The following is a 19,349-nucleotide window of genomic DNA, read 5'->3' as shown; positions in this document are numbered from 1 at the left end:
AAGAGATCTCTAGCCAAGTTGGGACTTTATAGCCTCCAAAGTCCAACTTGAAGGGGGCTGTTAGCAGATAGTACATTAGCTTTCCTACTTGTATGTATTTATATTTGTACAAACATATTATTTTTGTATATGTGCCACATCAGCTTGGTACTAGTCTTAGAGTTTAGTTGACTATCTTGTATATATATTAGTGACACATTTAACTACACAATTCAACATAAAAAATTTAGTTTATCCATAACAGATTCTGTTATTTCTTTCTTCTTTTTCCCTAATTGCTGCAGCTTTTTTCTTTGTTCATGGATGCAATTGTCACCATTAACATGATGTTTCCTCTCAATCCATATATTTTTTTGGGAGACTCCAACATAGATACTTTAGAAGCATAGAAAAATGGCATAATGAATTCAAATCCATTATTATCTCTTATGGTCTTGATATTGAAATTATGTGATGTCTCAATTTATTTTATAAAATTAATGGCATGTTGTCTAGTTTCACTTTGGTGTTTCATTAAATTAATCTAAGTATATTTAAAATAATCATCAACAGAGGTCACAAAAATAAGAATGATCATGAGTAGATTTCACAACAATAGGACCCCAAATATTTATATGTTTTAATTCATTAAGCTTCAATGCTTTACTATTACTATGAGTAAAAAATAACTTGTTAGGCTTAGAAAAATAAAAAATTAACAATGTCACATACTAGCTTTTCATCAATAATAACAACGGAAAATTAAGATTGTAGTCATAACATTATAGAATTCAAAAGATAGCCTAGTTAAAAATTCCAGAAACTCTTTGGAAGGAGAATTGAGTTGACAAACCTAACAATGATTCTTGGTGTTAAAACTTTCTTATTTTAGAGAGCTAATCTTTTTCTTCCAGCCAAAGCAATCACCTTTCAGGATTTATGTTTCTATATAATAATATTGTGAACCATTAAATGACATTAAAAAACTTATATCTTTAAAAAGTTTAGAAAAAAAAAATTAAATTGATTTTTAAATTATGGAACATAAATGGAACTTTCTATTGAAATTCTAGTGAAAAGTTTATTGTGATGACTACATATTTCGTAAGAGTATGATGACCATTAGGAAATTTTTTTTGTCCTGGGAGCAATTTCACTATAAGAATAAAACTAGTGAAGTGAGGCACAAATATGATGATTAGCTCTTGAATCGATTCAAAAATTAAGATTAATGTTATACATGAACGAATTCCTAGAATTTAGCCTGTTGGTCAAGGGTTCGGACCTAAGAATTACTTTTCTTAAGGTCTCCGGTCCAAATCTCGTTACATGCAAGAAATTATTATATTAGATTAGTCTATACAGACCATTGATCTAGCTTCAACTTGAACCTCCACATATAGATAGTGGGATTTGTCCTCCATATTAGTTTGTCCTAGAGCTGATTACCAAAATTTTAAGAAAATTTATTAAAAGAAGATAAACAAATAAGAACTATATATATATGTTATCATATAATATACGATCAAATTGATGCTAGAACTTTGAATTATATTATTAAACTTTGCATATTGATCACGAGTAAAAATGGAGGTCGTCACCAAATGTTGAGTTAAACCATATTTCTTGTAGCACATGTCAATTACAATCATTAGACTTAGTCTTTATAGCCATATTAGTTTGGCCAGGTTTGTTTCAACTTTAAAAGAATGGATTTTTTATTTATTTTTGAAAATAGATTTTTTTTAAACTGTTTTTTAAAATAATATAAATTTTTTTATATTAGTTTTTTCTAAAATAAAATATTATTTTTGACAGCTTATAACATAAACATATATTATTAAAGATCAAAACTTAGTTAAAATCACAATTTTTATAAAAAGTTGTATTTCAAAAATAATTTTTATGAAAATTTATTTGAAATAGCTTCAAAAATAATTTTTTTTTAAAATTTAAATATTCAATTTTTTTTCATAAATAAATGAAATACCTAAAAGAACATTTTAAGAATAACTATTCAAACAAAATTTTCATCTGAAGCTTTTATAAAAATTATTTTTTTAGATTATTTTTTTATTTAAAAAAAAAAACAAAACAAAAACGAACCCTATATGTGATCCTGATTTGCTTATGTGACTTCAAAACAAAGTTACAAAGTGTAATATACAAATTTTACATCAACTTTGATTTTATAATATTTATGAGAAAAATAATCTTCTATTGTATTTTTTATTTTTAAATAAATAAATGACATGTCATCTCATCACGATTTAATGGAGAAAAAATTGTTATAAATAGTATGTTTATGGATTAATTTTATCTTTAAATTACTTAAAAGACGAGTGTTCTACTCTTGACAACAACAAGAAGATGAGGAGTGCCATGGCTCATGTTTTAGTTGTCTATAATAAAAGAATAAATATAAAATAAATAATATCATTGAAAGTTTAATTAAAAAGAAGGATGAATTTGATGATCATGAAAAGTTTTTATATACAATATTTACTAAATTTAAGTCATCAGTTGAGTCAGAGAAAGTGATACATTACACTATACATTGTTGTTCCTTAGAGTCATTTAACAATATTTCTAAATTTATAAATGGTTTCTCTAAACTCCTAAGAGCTGACAAAAACCTTTTATTTGAAGTTAAAACATTATACCATGGTTAATTTAAAGTGATAAATAATTGTCAATTTGATAAATGCATAAAAGGAAAGTATGTCAAGAATCAAAAAATTTGTTTATACATTGATCACCTTTATGGTTATATTTATCTTCAAAACCAACGGAAGTAAGTATATTTTTACATCATGTTAATGCTTCAAATAATATTTTATATTTAATATTTTAATAACATTCATTTTATTTTTTATTTGACATCGCAGATCGTATCCCATGCCACAATAATAAGGGTTGTACAAGATACTTAAGTTGTCCCTCTCCTTTAGTTCCAAGGTGCTATAATTTTTATTGTAAATGCAAATAAGTGTAATAATAAAATTTTAAAATAACAATTTAATTGATATAGATTGGCAGTGTAAAGAGTTTTTAGACTACCATTTCATTATAAATGTTAGCATATTAAAAATGTTTGATTTTATCATAACTAGTGAGAAATCTGTGCGTTTGCACGAATCATTATAAACATCACAGCTATCGTAAAAATTATTTTAACAAATGAAATCACACAAACTATAGTAAATGAAAATAAAGATGCGGAAAGAAAAAACAACACACAGTTTGTTTAGGCAGTTCCCCTTATCGTCCTCGCGTAGGGTAAGTTGCCCTTAATTCTAAAATTTAGACATAGGAAATATGATATTAAGTTGCAAAGTTTTTACAAGAAAAGAATAGTCACCAATACCCAATTTACAATTCGCAGAATTTGATACTATGATGGGTCGACTAGATGGGTCGACGTGAGCGCTTCCGAGGGTGGTAGGACGGTGATCGATATTATCATGCGTAAACCGCTGCAGGATATGCGTCAACGCAGACAGTAAATTTCCAAATTTCAGTTTTGAGTCGACCAGGTGGGTCGACGTGAGCGGTCCCGAGCTTGGTCCAATGAATTTCTTTATACCATGAGTAGACCAGACCGGACCTTGAGTTGACGCTTGTAGTGAATATTTCCAAAAACATTTATCTTCAAGGGTTGTCATGTTTTTCCAATCTTCTCACTCATTTCTTCATGAGTCCAAACACCATTAAGAGGTTTTGACATCATTAAAACAAGGGTAGAAGTGTATTGCCCTCACAAGAAGCACAGACACAGCAATAGAAAAGGGGTGAGAATTTCATTCAAACAATAATCAACGAATATCACATGTTAAGGAGTAGTATTCTCAACCAATATAACAATCACATGTACAACGAATCACACAACAACATCCCATGTAACACCCCTTTTCTAAACCCCAAATTATTATATATAATAACACAGTAATAAAGCATGCATATTTCAAAAGGGTGACATCGTTTCCACAACAATGAAAACCAAACATACACATACATAACATGCATCTGATCATATTTATAACACATATTTAAAATTGCATGTTTCATCAATATGCATATCCAAACAGAATTATAACTCCTCAAAACAATTTCAATGATTACATTTCATACTATAATCATCTACCAACATAGTGACCATATTATATCATAACATGTCATATGAATTCAACATAGGCATCAAGGCCACTTAACAAAATATATCCAAATACAAGGTCAAAAAAGATAATATAACAATATCTCATAGTAACAAAACATGAGTTCAAATACTCCTCGTGTTACATGACCAGAGAATTGACTCAATACCTAATAAAATTATAAATAACCGATAAGCTCATTGGCAAATCCTCGTGCAAGCACACTACTCGTCGGAACCTGTACGACTTCGCATTGAACATCATTTAAATAGAAGGTGAAAATTCACATCATAATGGATATATATATATATATATGAAAATAGTATACAACAATCCAACAAATTCATCACACTTCATAATTAAATGAGTTCCACAATCATTCCACATAACACAAATTTCCAATTATCACATAATCACACATTAATTCAAATATCACATAGCAAATCAATGTGCCTCAAAATGTAATTAATGCAACTCATGCATGTGGTACCATGTGAACATCAAGCTCACCACTCCCGATTCCATATTCAAGAACCAGAGCCACGCTTCCGATTCGGACAAGACCAAAGCCCTCAAATATGAAAATATAGTCCACCGCTTCCGAATCCACAAAGGAACCAAGCCACGCTTCTATTTCCAAATAAGGATCAAACCCCAAATCGGAGTATCATCTCCTCATGAATGCATGTGCAAAAAACTCAAAATATATGCAATTAAAATTATCACCCAACCTTAATTATTCAAGCATATCACAGTAATCTGCCATATTCGAATTATCCACCAAAACGTTGCACAACACATATTTATCATCAATAAGGCATACACATAGAATTTATTGATTACACATAACATATAACACACAAGCCAATTCATGTTATTCACATAATTCACTAAAGCATCATATACATGTATAGAACTCAAGTAACATGTACATATTCATTTTCGATTCAAAACATATCCAAACATCATTGAATAAATTATTAAAACACATGGAAATCCATCTTAAATCATACGCATACAGGATCCCAACTCCAAGAACAAAATCACAAAATTACATAACAGACCGCGCTAAGCGCCACCAGTACCGAGCTAAGCGCGATACCTTCTATAAATTGGTTCACATGATTTTTCAAGAGCATGCTAAGCGGCCTACCTGCACTAAGCGCCCTGTGCGATTTTTAGAAAAAAAACCCATTTTTGACAGCACTTCCAGAATCATTCTCAAACAACCAACACTTATCCAAACAACAATTAATCACACATATGTGGTTCCTAATCATGTTTCTATTCATGGATTAGCATTATAACAACATAAAACACGATTTACTCCCAAATTTCATGGATTCAACACAAACCCTAACATTTGAAATCTATGAAGTAGAGAGATGAACAACCTAAGCATACAACTACCCATTGCATACATATATACTCACAATAATGAGGATTCTCCCCCTTACCTCATGTAACACCCGAGGCCGAAGAAGGATAGGGGTGGTTGCACCGCATGTAATATTCGTGGACGGAGATGGCGTGGAGTGGTCGCCACATCAGAATGAGAGGGGTTCTGAAGCCGTGGAGGTATGGGATTGCATGGTTGAAGGAGTGGATATAAGGATTGATAGGTACTACCTATACCAACAAGATGCATCTTCTTTTCAGTAGCCCATTCCATAAAAACTCCACAATTAAGCGTGCTTGACTTTGAGCAATTTTAAGGATGGGTGACCTTCTGGGAAGTTTCCCGAAAAGCGTGCGAGTGAGGTCAAAACATGCTGAAAAGACTCGTGTTGGTTTGTGGGGTCAGTCGATCATCCTGAAACCAGTCTGGGGTGTTGCAAATGATATCAGAGCCAGACCTCTCATAGTACGATGTGGTTCGAGGACGAACAATCATCTCGAAAGCAGTCTGGGGCGTTATAAATGGTATCAGAGCCAGACCTTTCATAGTACGATGTGGTTTGAGGACGAACCATGCGGAAGCTAGTGGACATGTAACACCCGAGGCCGAAGAAGGCAAGGGGTGGTTGCACCGCATGTAACACTCGTGGCCGGAGATGGCGTGGAGTGGTCGCCACATCGGAATGAGAGGGATCCTGAGGCCGTGCAGGTATGGGACTGCAGGGTTGAAGGAGTGCATATAAAGTTTAATAGGTACTACCTATACCAACAAGATGCATCTTCTTTTCTGTAGCCCGTTCCATAAGAACTCCATAGTTAAACGTGCTTGACTTGGAGAAATTTAAGGATGGGTGGCCTTCTAGGAAGTTTCTTGGAAAGCGTGCGAGTGAGGTTAAAGCATGCTGAAAAGACTCGTGTTAGTTTATGGAGTCAGTTGATCATCCCGAAAGCAGTATGGGGCGTTACACTTGTAGATTCTCCTTCTTCTTCTAGGTTTGGCCTCTTTTCTCTTTCTCTTCTCTCAAGAGTGAAAGTTGTGAGAACTAACCTAATCCCTCTTACTATCTTTCTTTAATCTAATGGGCTTAGCTACCCACTCTCTTATTAATTCTATTTCAATTAATTAGGCCCGATAGTTATTATCTCATTATTCTATCAGTAATTCTAATAACCCAATTAGCATTATGTCACACAAATAAATAATCATCACACCAAGTAATAATTAAATAATTATACTAATAATAAGATAGCTATCTACATAAATAAAATAGAAAAATCGGGATGTTACAACTCTCGCCCACTTAAAATTTTTTCGTCCTAAAAAATTACCTCAAGTGAACAACTCCGGATATGATTCCTTCATCTTAATCTCGAGTTCCCACATCACATTGCCATCACCCGGTCCTCCCCAAATCACTTTTACCAAACCGATCTTCTTACCAAGAAGTTTCTTAACTTCTCGGTCCTCAATTCGCATAGGTGATGTATCAACCGTCAAGTTATCCTTGAAGATTCGAAAAACACAATAAGAGGGGTTGGATTAGGTTTTTGATAAAATAAAAACTTATGACACGTTAGGTTATCCTGATTCGTTTGAACTCAAACTACTTCAGTCCACCCGCCAAGGTGATTTTGCCTCTCTCTTACGAGGACTTAATCCACTAAATCAAACTTGATTACAACAACGTTCACAATGACAACCATCAAAGTCTTCTTGAGATAAACCACAACCCGGTTTCTCAAGGAACAATAACAGCAAAAGTTAATCTTATGTGTTTACAAAAGTGCTTCTAATAAGCTGTATCACAATTGTGATGTATACACAATGTTTAAGAGCAATGCACAAAAACAATAAAAGAATGAATAGTAAATTGAGAGCTTTTCGTAATGGTTTGTTCGTAAGAATTCTTGTCTTTAACTTCAGTGGTGTCTTCAATATATAGTGAAGCTTTTGAACAGTTTGAGAGACACACTTTTCAATTTTGGAATGTTGAAATAATATGATTTAAGACCTTTCCAAATATAGAGATTATGTCCAGAGAATTGATGATTCAGCTGTTAAGAGACGATCTTGAATTTAATACTTCATAACGGAAAAGAGTATCAGAGAATTATGTCAGCATTGGTGCAAGAAGCGTTTCGATATCAGAGCATTATCAGAACTTCTGCTTTTGAGAAATCACGGTTAAAAAGTAAGCAATCAACATCCTTACTACTTTGTTCCTGGAGAGCTTGTTGTAGTGGATTTCAAAACATGGTCTTCTTAGAATGGAGATCAAGTAGCAAATACTTCTTGTTCTTGCGGACTTCCTTCAAAGTCATCAGAACTTCGTGTTCTCATAAACTTCCTTCAGATATTAGATCTTCTTATTCTTGTAAACCTCTCTCTCGACGAAGTTTTCTGATACTGAGAGACTAATGTTCAGACTATCTTCTTCTTATAAGCTTCCCTCAATGCAGCCTTCTGCTTATGAAAATTCATTATTTTCTGCTTCAGAACTTCTGAAACATAAATAACCGATTAGGGAGCATACATGTTCTTATTAAAGTGATGTGTTTGTTATCATTAAAACTATTTCAAAGATGTAGAACCAAACTTTGTTCTAACAATCTCCCTCTTTTTGATGATGACAAAAACTCATATATTTTGAATAAATAATTAACTTAAGAGATATCAGAAACTCCCTCTGAGTTAGAAACTCCCCCTAAGTTTAATAATCAGAAGATTTAAATTTGAATACTTCCTTGATCATGTGTCCTTGAATCAGAAGTTCGGATAAAGCTTATAAGTGTTCTTATCCAGAAGTTTCCTATTCTTAATAAATGATTTAACAAATATATTAAATAAAAAATGTTTGAGGCATTAGTCCAGGTAAACTGCTATAAATTCAAAATATTCTACGTTCTCCCCCTTTTTGTCAATAATCAAAAAGATGCATAAACATACAGAATTAATATAGAGACAAAACATTCATTCATTTAATAACTCAATGTAGCTTGATCTCATTTCTCTATAAAATTAAGACCAAAACTACATAAAAAAAATGAAAAAGAAAACTCATTAAAACCAAAACAATAACAAACAAACCACATAAATGAACCACCTACCATCATCACACTTATCACTGTATAATTTATCTATTCTCTTTTCATCTTAATAAAACAATTTCACTTTCACCTGATTACAAAAATTGTACTTATATTTGTATTAACTTCTATTTCCTACGTACTCTACATTTGTACTTACAAAAATGGCAGAAATTAAATGAAAGAAAAAGATTTGGAAACCCTGATGGAAATTTATCCCTTGTTCAAATAAGTTTTCTTGAAAACCCTAGCAAAGTACATATATGTAGAAAATCAAACTCAGATGTCTGTTGCTTTGTTCTAATGTCGATTGATCTCATCCCTCCATTGTATCTAAACAACATAAGACCAAAATAATAGAATAGAAGAAAAAGAACTCACCAAAATCAAAACAATAACAAACAAACTTACCATCATCACATTTATCAATGTATAATTTATCTATTCTCCTTTTATCTGATTACAAAAATTATGCCTAATTTTCTCCATAAGTTTGGCCATATTTGAGTATTTTGTGCGAAGAAGCTGATATAGAGAAACACTTTTGAAGGGTTATAATATTAGAAGCATGATAAATTGGATGGTTGAAAGATTAATGGGTGCATAAACGGTTTGCATTTGGTATATGGAGGACGTGAAATTGTAACTGACGATTGAAACCAGGTAACTAATATTTGTGGAAACAAAACGTTGAAACTGTCAAGACAAAAAGAATAAAATGGAGAATAAAATAATTATTTGGGATTTTGCAAAAGTAATTGAATGTTTAACATGGCCACGTGAAATTTTGTGGGCACACCATGCTGATGTGGCAGACTGTGCATTTATATAGTTTAAATAATATGATAAAATAAATATTTAAAAACATAAATTAAAAATTAGAGTAATATTTATGATAATTAATTTAATTGATTGTAACTAATTATTTTATAACTAATATGGTTATTTTTTGTTTTATAACAAATATAGTTATTTTTAAAAAGAAATTAGAGTGTATAAGTACGCAACACATAGAAGGTGAAATGTTAGCGGAATGACATAACCCGTACCTATAAATATTTTTGTATATAAATAATATCTGGATCACTTATTATTTATAAAAACATTTGTTCCCCTTTTATAAAAATAACATTGTATATATTTATTTTTTATATATAAAAACACTTTTTATATAATGTTTTATAATTTATTTTTAATTGAGTGTAACATTTAATATTTTTAAAATTGAAAAATGAAATATACGGTAGAAATTTGAAAATTTTATAAAATTAATAGCTAACAAATTTGTTAACTAAATATATGATTGAAATTAACAAATAATATAATTTATTAATGATCAAACTATGATTATGTTTTTTTTTTTTGTGATTTTTAACATATATAAAAATAATAAAATAAATCAAAATTCATTAAATATAATGTGATATAACGGATTAAATTTTATTTATTTTTGTCTTACTCTTATTCTTTTTCCTCCTTTAAATTCTATTAAAAAATAGATAAACAAAAATGATATAGAACTCTTTTTCTTTTACATCTGTATTAACTTCTATTGCCTACATATCCTCAGTTTTTCCCTTGTTTAGATGAGTTTCGTTGAAAACCCTAGCAAAGTACATAAATGTTGAAAATCAAGCTAAGATGTCACTTGGTTTTTTCTGATGTCACTTTGATCTCATTCTCCATCGTATCTAAACAAAAACCAAAATAATAGAATAGAAGAAAAAAAACTAATAAAAATCAAAACAATAACAAAAAAAATACCATCATCACATTTATCAGTGTATAATTTATCTATTCTCCTTTTATCTGACTAGAAAAATTGAACTTTTATCTAATTAAAAAAATTATACCTAATTTTCTCCACAGTTTTGGCCATGTTTGAGTATTTTGTGCGAAGAAGATGATATAGAAAAACACGTATGAAGGGTTATAAATACGTATGAAGGGTTATAAATATTAGAGGCATGAAGAATTGGATGGTTGCAAGAATAATGGGTATAGAAACGGTTTGCAATTTGGAATACGGAGAACGTGAAATTGTATATATTTTAAATAAATAAAAAAATAAATATTAAAAAATATAAATATAAATTTAGAGTAATATTCACGATAATTAATTTAATTGATTGTAACTAATTTTTTATAACTAATATGGTTATTTTTTATTTTATAACTAATATGGTTATTTAAAAAAAAAACTGTAGATATTAGAAAATTTTATAAAATTAATAACTAACAAATTTATTAACTAAATATATGATTAAATTTAATTAAATATATAATTTATTAATGATCAAATTGAGATCATGCTCTCTTTGTGTTTTATAACGTATATAGAAATAATGCTAACAAATCAAAATTCATTAGAAAAGTAGGACAGTAAAGTTGGACAAATCAAAATTGATCAAATTTATTCTTGTTTTACTGTTATTCTTTTTCCTCTTAATCACTGCAATTATCACTGCAATTCCAAAAGAACCGTTCGACATTAAAGTTGAAAAGACGGGACTTATAAAAGTGGAATTATTTTTAATGTAGAAAACTAAAAGAACCGTTCAACAATAAAGTTGGAAGACGAAAATTTGAAATCATTTGTAACGTTGAAATCCAAATCAAATTAAGATAGCTAATTGGGTTGTTTGGTGGTGAAAAATATTTGGAGTGAGATAGCTAATTGGGTTGGTAAAGGGGATAATATAGATGTCGAGTGTTTGTCGAATTTTATGGATTGGCACTTGTTTTTCGGTAGTAAAAAAGTTAAAGTTAGGAAGTTGGGAGTGGTTTGGCTTGCCACTACTTGGACTATTTGGTTGGTGAGGAATGAAGCTTGTTTTCGGAAGGAAGCTTGGAATGTGAATAATACCGTGTGGAATATTAAGCATTTGGTCTGGAGGTGGTCTTTTTGCGGGAAAATTACACACCCCAATTACTCTTTCTACGAGTTTTGTAAGGATCCCGTGCATTTTTTGTCGTAGCCGTAATTGGTTTGTAATTCTCTTTTTGTCGGGTAATCCCCGTTTTCTTCGTGTAATCAGGTTGGAGAACCCTTAGTTCTCCGTTTATTAATATATCTTGCTTACACAAAAAAAAGATGTCATATTAAATGTCAGTTGGTTTGGTTTATCCTCATTTTCTCTCCAATCATTTCTCGAAAATTTCTCGAAAAAAAACATAAGACCAAAACAACATAAGGAAAAAAAATGAAAAAGAAAACTTATTAAAACCAAAACAATTACAAACAAAAAACGTTAATGAACCACCTACCATCATCACACTTATCACTGTATAATTTATCAATTCTCTTTTCAACTTATTACAAAAATTGCACTTTCATCTGATTCTAAAAATTGTACTTACATATGTATTAACTTGTTTTTCCTACGTACTCTACAACTGTATAAATGCAGAAAATAAAGCTAAAATGTCAGTTGGTTTGTTCTGATGTCACTTGATCTCATTCCTCCATCGTATTATAACATTGTCTATATTTTATTTTTTATATAAAAACACTTTTTATATAATGTTTTATAATTTATTTTTAATTGAATATAACATTTAATATTTTTAAAATAGAAAAATGAAATATACCATATAAGAAAAGTTATATTTCTGGAAAACTCGCAATTGCCCTTCCTTATAATTTTGCCACCTCTCCAAAATGAGGGCAATTTTGGTCCTAAAATTACTTTTTGCAACTAATTATGTCATTTAGTTCTATATCAATTACAAAGTTGTTGTTTTTTTGTCTTTGATCATTAGGTTGGAATGAGTTCATGATGTCACTTGGTCCAATTTAAATGATATTTTCCTATTATCTCTCATTTCAATGTTCACTTTAATTCAAATTTCAAAAGCAACTTTCTCTCTCGCCCTTTTTCTATTTCCACTTTTGTGTCTCTTTTTTCTCTTTCTCTATCTGTTTACCGTGTCTTCTTCCTCAATTTCCCCTCTTCTTCCTCTTTTACATTTGTCATATTTTTATTGGAAAAAAAAAGTTAAAATCACATTTAAAAAATTGTATCGATCTAAATTTTCACATAAACTTATAACCATACACTACTAGAAATACTCTGTTTTCCTGCGGATTTTAGTTAAAATTCCGCAGGAAACGTGTTTCCTGCGGTTTTTCCTGCGGATTTTGGTTCCCAGGTAAAACCTTCGTGGGTAATATTTTCGGCATGAAGATCCGCAGGTAAATCCGCAGGAAAAATCCGCAGGTAAATCCGCAGAAAAAATCCGCAGGTAAATCCGCAGAAAAAACCGCAGGTAAATCCGCAGGAAGAGTATTTAGTAATAAAAAAAAGGGTTAATGAACTTTTTCGTCCCTTTAAATATTGCAGATTTCGTTTTTAGTCCCTCCAAAATTTTCCTTTAAGAAATCGTCCCTTCAAAATTTTTCTTCCGAACTATTGGTCCCTAACGTCAAATTTCGTAGCTAATCAGTGGCTAAAGTCGTAGCTAATCTCTAGCAAATTTGACGTTAGGGACCAATAGTTTAGACGAAAATTTTTGAAGGGACGACTTAAAGGAAAATTTTGAAGGGACTAAAAACAAAATCTACAATATTTAGAGGGACCAAAAAGTTCATTAACCCTAAAAAAAATTATATTTGTTTTTAAATTGAGACAGAGTATTTTTCCTATGCAATAATTATACATGCATATAATGGCTCACTTCAACTACATATGCATTGCTTCTACTAATACTAAACAAACAAGATAAACAAATATAAGCACCAGTTATGCATGAGTGGTTTTCTTCAACAAACCAATCATGTGCCAATTATTAACATATGTAATGGTTATGCATGAGTGGTTTTCTTCAACAAACCAAATCATGTGCCAGTTATTAACATGTAATGGATGAGCATTGGTACAAATAGGGACCAATTCTAATTATGATAAGTAAGCTATGGTTAAATTATAAATAAACAATAATCAGTCTGATCTTGAGTGGAAATTATAAACCAATGAAATACATGAAATAGAAATCATTGATTAAATCACTCACAAAAGAGACTATTCATACAAAATTGAAATAGAAATCAAAATACTAGTAAAGGTAACATATGGGTTGCATCAGATAATAAGCGGAGTATTTTATCCTCACAGAATTAAATCAGTGTTAAGCATAAGTAACTTTTAACATCATTTGCAAACGCTTCTAAAACAAAATTGATTTAAATACAAAAGTGCGCTAATATTTGTCAAAATAAACAATATGGGTAAAACCTAGTTAAGCGGTAAATTTGTTTCTCCGCAAAAATGTTGCCCGTTTATTCAAGGAAGTCACCCAATATCTTAAATTTGGTTTAAGAGTGAACCTCTAGGTCAAGTAAGCTCTCAGCTACATTCGTAGTCTTGACATGAACCAAATTAGATCATCTTTAACAACTTCATGGTGCAACCTGCATAATGTAAAGCTAGCCAATATAACCCATCTGGTTGTTCTCAAATCTTAATATTGAGTCTATAGATAGAAGTAACTTGCACTTTAACAAAAATAGCCAATTATCTCTACATTCAAACGATACTCACTTTTAGATCGTGCAAGGATGTATATAGATAGATAAAGAAAGCACAACCTTCTATACTCATAAAGAATATCCTTCAATTATTCTGAAAACAAACTTACAAATTGTCTCAAACGAAAATATGCCAGTTATATTTAAATATATAATTATTTCAACAACCATAGCCTACTCTCCACACCTACTTGGACATCAGGAATATCCATGCTAGCTAAACTGCCCCAACACAAAAATTGCATCTATACTGTAGTATAACTAGAGACCAAAGAAGAACTATACAGAGTGAAGGTACCTAGGTCCGAGAGAAACTCGAAAGACTTCTACTACCTTATTGAGCAAGTTAAGAAAAAATTATGCATCACAAATCGAACAACAGAACTTTAAAAAACTGTATCACAAATCGAACGGAACTGAACTTCTCACTGTAGGCCATTGACTGTGAACTAGTCTAGAACCTATTTAAAGTTTTCCAAACATATCGAATTATTCACATGCAATTATGCATCCGGAAAACATGACAAATGGAACAGAACTTTTATCTACCCTTAAGTAACCTTTCTTATCTCCGCATGTGTCTAAAAGAGAGAGGGAGGAGGGAGATACTTACATGCTGGAGCTTGATATGTCAGTAGAAACTGCACATGGAATTCCCAAATTGGAAAGAGCTCCTCTAATGATCCCACACGGGAAATACAGATGCATGCTCATAGCCTGTGCTGCCTTACTTTCAGTTGTAGGTGCAGAATAATCCTCAATTGCTATTCTAACTTGGAGAACTCGTCTCAGATTTTTTATCTCTAAGCTCAATTTTGGTAGTCCAAACAAGGAACCCAAAATGTCATACTATAACACCATGGTAAAACTCTTTGGCTGGAAATGAATCAGTGTTACAACAGTAGGAAAATCCCAAGATGCAACCAGATAGAAGAAAATCCCAATGAGGATAGCATGATTTTAAAATAGACCAAATTATATTATATATAACTATATATTTTTAAAATTTACAAAAATAGAACAATACCTAATTAGAAGAGTAATTTTCAACTTTAACTAACAATACCTAATTAATGTCGTTGATGTGTCCCTAATAGGAAATGAGATTCAGGCTCATGGTGCAGTAACACAAGTATACTACAAGATGGGTGTAAGACTCGCCTCATGGAAATCTCACTTTGCTTCCACCTTCCTGAAATTTACAGTATACAATTCATTGCATCATCAATCTAATAAAAAACAACTTTCAAGCACTTAACATAAGTCATATTTCATACCAAAATCAAACAATGCCGCAAGGGAAAACCCTAATTTGAAATCCCCAGTATTCTAAAAAATTATCCGCAGCCAGTGAGAACAAAAAGTAAGAAAAAACTCAATAGAAATTGTAAACAGCAAAAACACTTCAGAACAATCAAAGTTCATACCCTCTTCTTCTTCATCCACATCGTCCTCGTCCATATCTCGACCTCCTTCTTCCAATTCTTCACCATCAACAGGCTCTCTCTCGTCCATCTCAACCTCAACCTCATCTGCATCATAGAACAACCGAAAAAGTTAGGGTTCCGATTAGAACCAAGAAGCACTTAGAAGAGGAAAACAATAAGCTACGAATGAAATAGAGGATTTCTAGGGTTCACCTTCGTCATCAGATATCACGCCTTTGGCCATAATTGGAGAGTGAGTACTGCAAAATCGAACAAGTTTTGAAGCAGAGAATGAGAAGTGTGGAATATTGGAATTTATTATATTATATTTATTATATTTATGATTATAAGAGGCAATATCAGTTTTGGTCCTTGTAATGTGAGTCTAATAAGAGGAAATATTTTTTGATAAAATTTATAAAAGATATTATTATTTTTAGAAATATTTAAATGGGTTTAATGGATATGCACTGACAGTGTAAAACAGTTTTACACTGTCATCCAATAGAAAACAAGCAATTTGCCATGTCATTAAAAAATTTTAAAGATAAAAGTGTGATGGAATTGGATACATGGTTGTGATTGGTTAACAGTGTAAAACTATTTTACACTGTCAGTGCATCACCCCTTTTCTCTATTTAAATTTATTAAAAATATTACAAAAAAATATTTTATAAAATTATTTTCAGATGAGAAATTTTATAAACAAGGATTATCAAGGTATAAAACATACTTAACCAATAGCAGTTTTACAAACGTATCTAAATTTTAAAAATTTGTGAATAATTCATAAGAAAATTTACATAACATTCGTGAAAATATATGATAATTTCTTAATACAAATTTATCACAATTTAAGGTACCATTTATTTTATTTTTCAAAATTTCATACTATTATTAAAATATAAATTGAAGAATTAAATAAATATATATATCAAAATTTGCATACCATTTGTTTTATTAAAAACTAAGATTAAAATTAAAACTTAATTAAAATACGTCATAAACATTTTTTAAAAACTTTCATACCTATTATTTTTTTAATACTTTTTTAATTTTATTTTTTAAAAACTATCATACCTATTATTAAAATATAAGTTCAAGAATTATATATATAATTTAAAATTTGCATACCATTTATTTATTTTATTAAAAATTAACTAAAACATATTATAAAAATAATTAATAACATTGAAAAAATTAAGATTAAAAATTAAAATTAAACTAAATATAAAAACACCATAAATATAATTATAAAATAGAAAATATAATGATTAAAATTTTTTTATAAATTTAAATAATGAAATGTCAAATCCGCAGGTAATTTCGCAGGAAAATTTCCTGCGGAATTACCTGCGAATATTGTATTACAGTGTGGTGTTAATAGAAGTTGATAATCGCAGGAAGATCCGCAGGAAAGTTTCCTGCGAAATTACCTGCGGATTTTATAATTTTGTTAGGTATTTTGTTTAAAATATACTTTTCGCAGTAAAATCCGCAGGTATTCCTACGGAATTTGCTGCAACGCTGGTTCCGCAGGAAATTTATTTTATTTAATAAAGTCCCAGGAAATTCCGCAGGTAATACGTGTATTTCTAGTAGTGATAGAATCGGACTAAACCGGTGGTGATAAATAAAAAAAACATATTATATAATATATTTATAAGTAAATTGATTTCTTTTTGAAATTTTTTTAAGCTAGTTGACCCTTGGGACGATCATCTGTGTTTCATTTTCCTTTTAACTATAAATTGAGCTACTTGACCCTTGGGACGATCAAGTTTGGTTATTCTAACTCAAAGGAAGGTTATTGTAGGCCTTCCATTACATTAAGAGATCTTTGATTAAGAAAATGAAAACAATTGTAACTATTCTAACTTCTAAGAAGTTGACTGGCATGTGTCACTCATATTTGACTTAGTAGCCTACTAGCACATGTCATTAGATGGTCTGAAAATAGACCAATCATATTTTTTAATGATTACACTATCATCATAATAGAAAATTTATTCAAGATTTCAAGTGAATTATGAAAAATATAACGACAATTAATAACAGTGTTTTACTGAATAAAACGTATATTATTATTAAAATCAAACACAACTAATTATTTATAAAAAAATGTACATAACTTAAATAAAAAATTATAGTAAAACGGAGAGTGTAGTTAATTAAAATGATTCTCAATTTTATACTAGTGTGTTTATAGCATAACACTACTAGAAATACTCTGTTTTCCTGCGGATTTACCTGCGGATTTTAGCTAAATTTCCGCAGGAAATACATTTCCTGCGGTTTTATGTCCCCAGCTAAAACCTTCGTGGGTAATGTATTTCGCAGGAAGATCCGCAGGTAATTCCGCAGGTAAATCCGCAGGAAATATTCCGCAGATAAATCCGCAGGTACCTTCTGTCCCTAATTAAAAAAAAATTAAATATTTTTTGAAACATAATAAATTATATATTAAAAAAACCATAATATAAAAAGATAATTTTAATTTAAAATATTTGAATTTATATAAGACAAATTCATAGAACAAGTTACTATAAAAATTGCTACAAAATTATAAGCATCAGGACATTAGATAGTAAAAAAGAGTGAGTTTAAAACAAAGTAACCAATCTCAGCACCAATTCCATACGTTCCTAAAAAAAGATCACTAGACTCCAAATTAAGTGAGTATATAGAACTCAAGTTTAATGAGATGAGAATTGGGCAGCCTTCATCTTCATAATGGAATCATCCTCTTCATTCCTGCCAAGAGAGCAATCATCCTCTTCATTCCTGTTCCTGCCAAGACAGCAATCAACTGATTTTAATCTATATGACAACTACAATACAAAGTTCTAAACTTTAAGAAAATATAGAGATGGGAGCAGGGGATATAATACAGGATCTGAAACCAAGTGGAAGGCTAAAGGGTTCAATCAACAGCCAAGATTTAATAATACAGAAACATTCTCTTCAGCATTCACAAACTATATACAACACAGGTGGTTCTCTTCTTGAACTCTCATATACTAAGTGTTTTAATCTATCACCGACATCACTAAGACTGAACAAAAATCTAACATTACATTGCAAATATTAAACAACTAAACGAAGTATAACCAGAACAAAAACAATACACATAGAAAATAATCATTATAATAGTGATAAATAGGAAATGGTTTTTGACTTTTCTTACTATAAATGTTTTGTCGTCCTAATCAATTCGTTTAGACTTTGAATAAGTTAATAAACTTTTAGGCAAGTTGTTTTCTACTGTATGCTTTAAGTGTATGCTTTAAGTTAAAAGTAATCAAGAGTGATATAGTATCTCTGATCCATGCAGCTACCACTTTGTTTTGGAACAAAGTATAATGTATTAATTGCATAAAGTAAAGTATGATTTGATAATACTGAAACAACTTGTATGTATATGGAACCTTATTTAAGTAAGTTTTTATTTAAAACTAGTTGCTAGAAATGCTTTAAAAATCATCATTCATTCCACTTCACAATTTATAAAAATCTGACGTAGTAATAAAAAGAAGAAAAAAAACATCCAACAAAATTAGTAAATGGTTGAGGCCGTAGGTTTTCAAAGAGTCAAAAAAATAGAAAATCAAACACCCCAAAGAAGAACACATGTGTATCATTAAAATGAATTTATTAAGAATAATAAATTTGCCGGCACTGACCTTACGGATTCGATGACCTGTTCAAAGTATATACGGATATATACAAGAACATTTCTATCAACATGCATTGAAACTAAATAGATTATAAGTATAA

The 19,349-nt window shown here is 30.4% G+C and overlaps 1 protein-coding gene and 1 non-coding gene across 5 annotated transcripts; both read right to left on the bottom strand.

Moving 5' to 3' along the window:
• Positions 1-13,677: 13,677 nt before the first annotated feature.
• LOC131637224 (uncharacterized) lies at positions 13,678-15,923 on the bottom strand. 4 transcript variants are annotated; one of them, XR_009294291.1, is made up of 4 exons: positions 15,786-15,923; positions 15,573-15,677; positions 14,759-15,337; positions 13,678-14,028 (listed from the first exon to the last, which is right to left on the bottom strand). XR_009294291.1 is itself a non-coding variant. In XM_058907811.1 (4 exons), the coding sequence occupies exons 1-4, from the start codon at positions 15,792-15,794 to the stop codon at positions 15,216-15,218; spliced, it is 288 nt and encodes a 95-aa protein (XP_058763794.1). In that variant the 5' UTR covers positions 15,795-15,923; the 3' UTR covers positions 13,678-15,215. The 4 variants fall into 4 exon arrangements, 2 of the variants coding, with proteins under 2 accessions (XP_058763794.1, XP_058763795.1); XR_009294292.1 differs by having other exon boundaries at positions 13,678-15,021; positions 15,212-15,337; XM_058907811.1 differs by adding an exon at positions 15,423-15,474 and having other exon boundaries at positions 13,678-15,337.
• Positions 13,693-13,780, bottom strand: LOC131637227 (small nucleolar RNA R16). The gene has a single exon (XR_009294294.1). It is a non-coding gene; the product is annotated as a small nucleolar RNA R16 (small nucleolar RNA).
• Positions 15,924-19,349: the final 3,426 nt, after the last annotated feature.

This window comes from Vicia villosa, unplaced genomic scaffold, assembly GCF_029867415.1.
Source record: "Vicia villosa cultivar HV-30 ecotype Madison, WI unplaced genomic scaffold, Vvil1.0 ctg.001948F_1_1, whole genome shotgun sequence".
Taxonomy (NCBI): Eukaryota; Viridiplantae; Streptophyta; class Magnoliopsida; order Fabales; family Fabaceae; genus Vicia; species Vicia villosa.
Note: the sequence above shows the minus strand (reverse complement) of the source record. Positions and strands in the feature narration are given on the sequence as shown.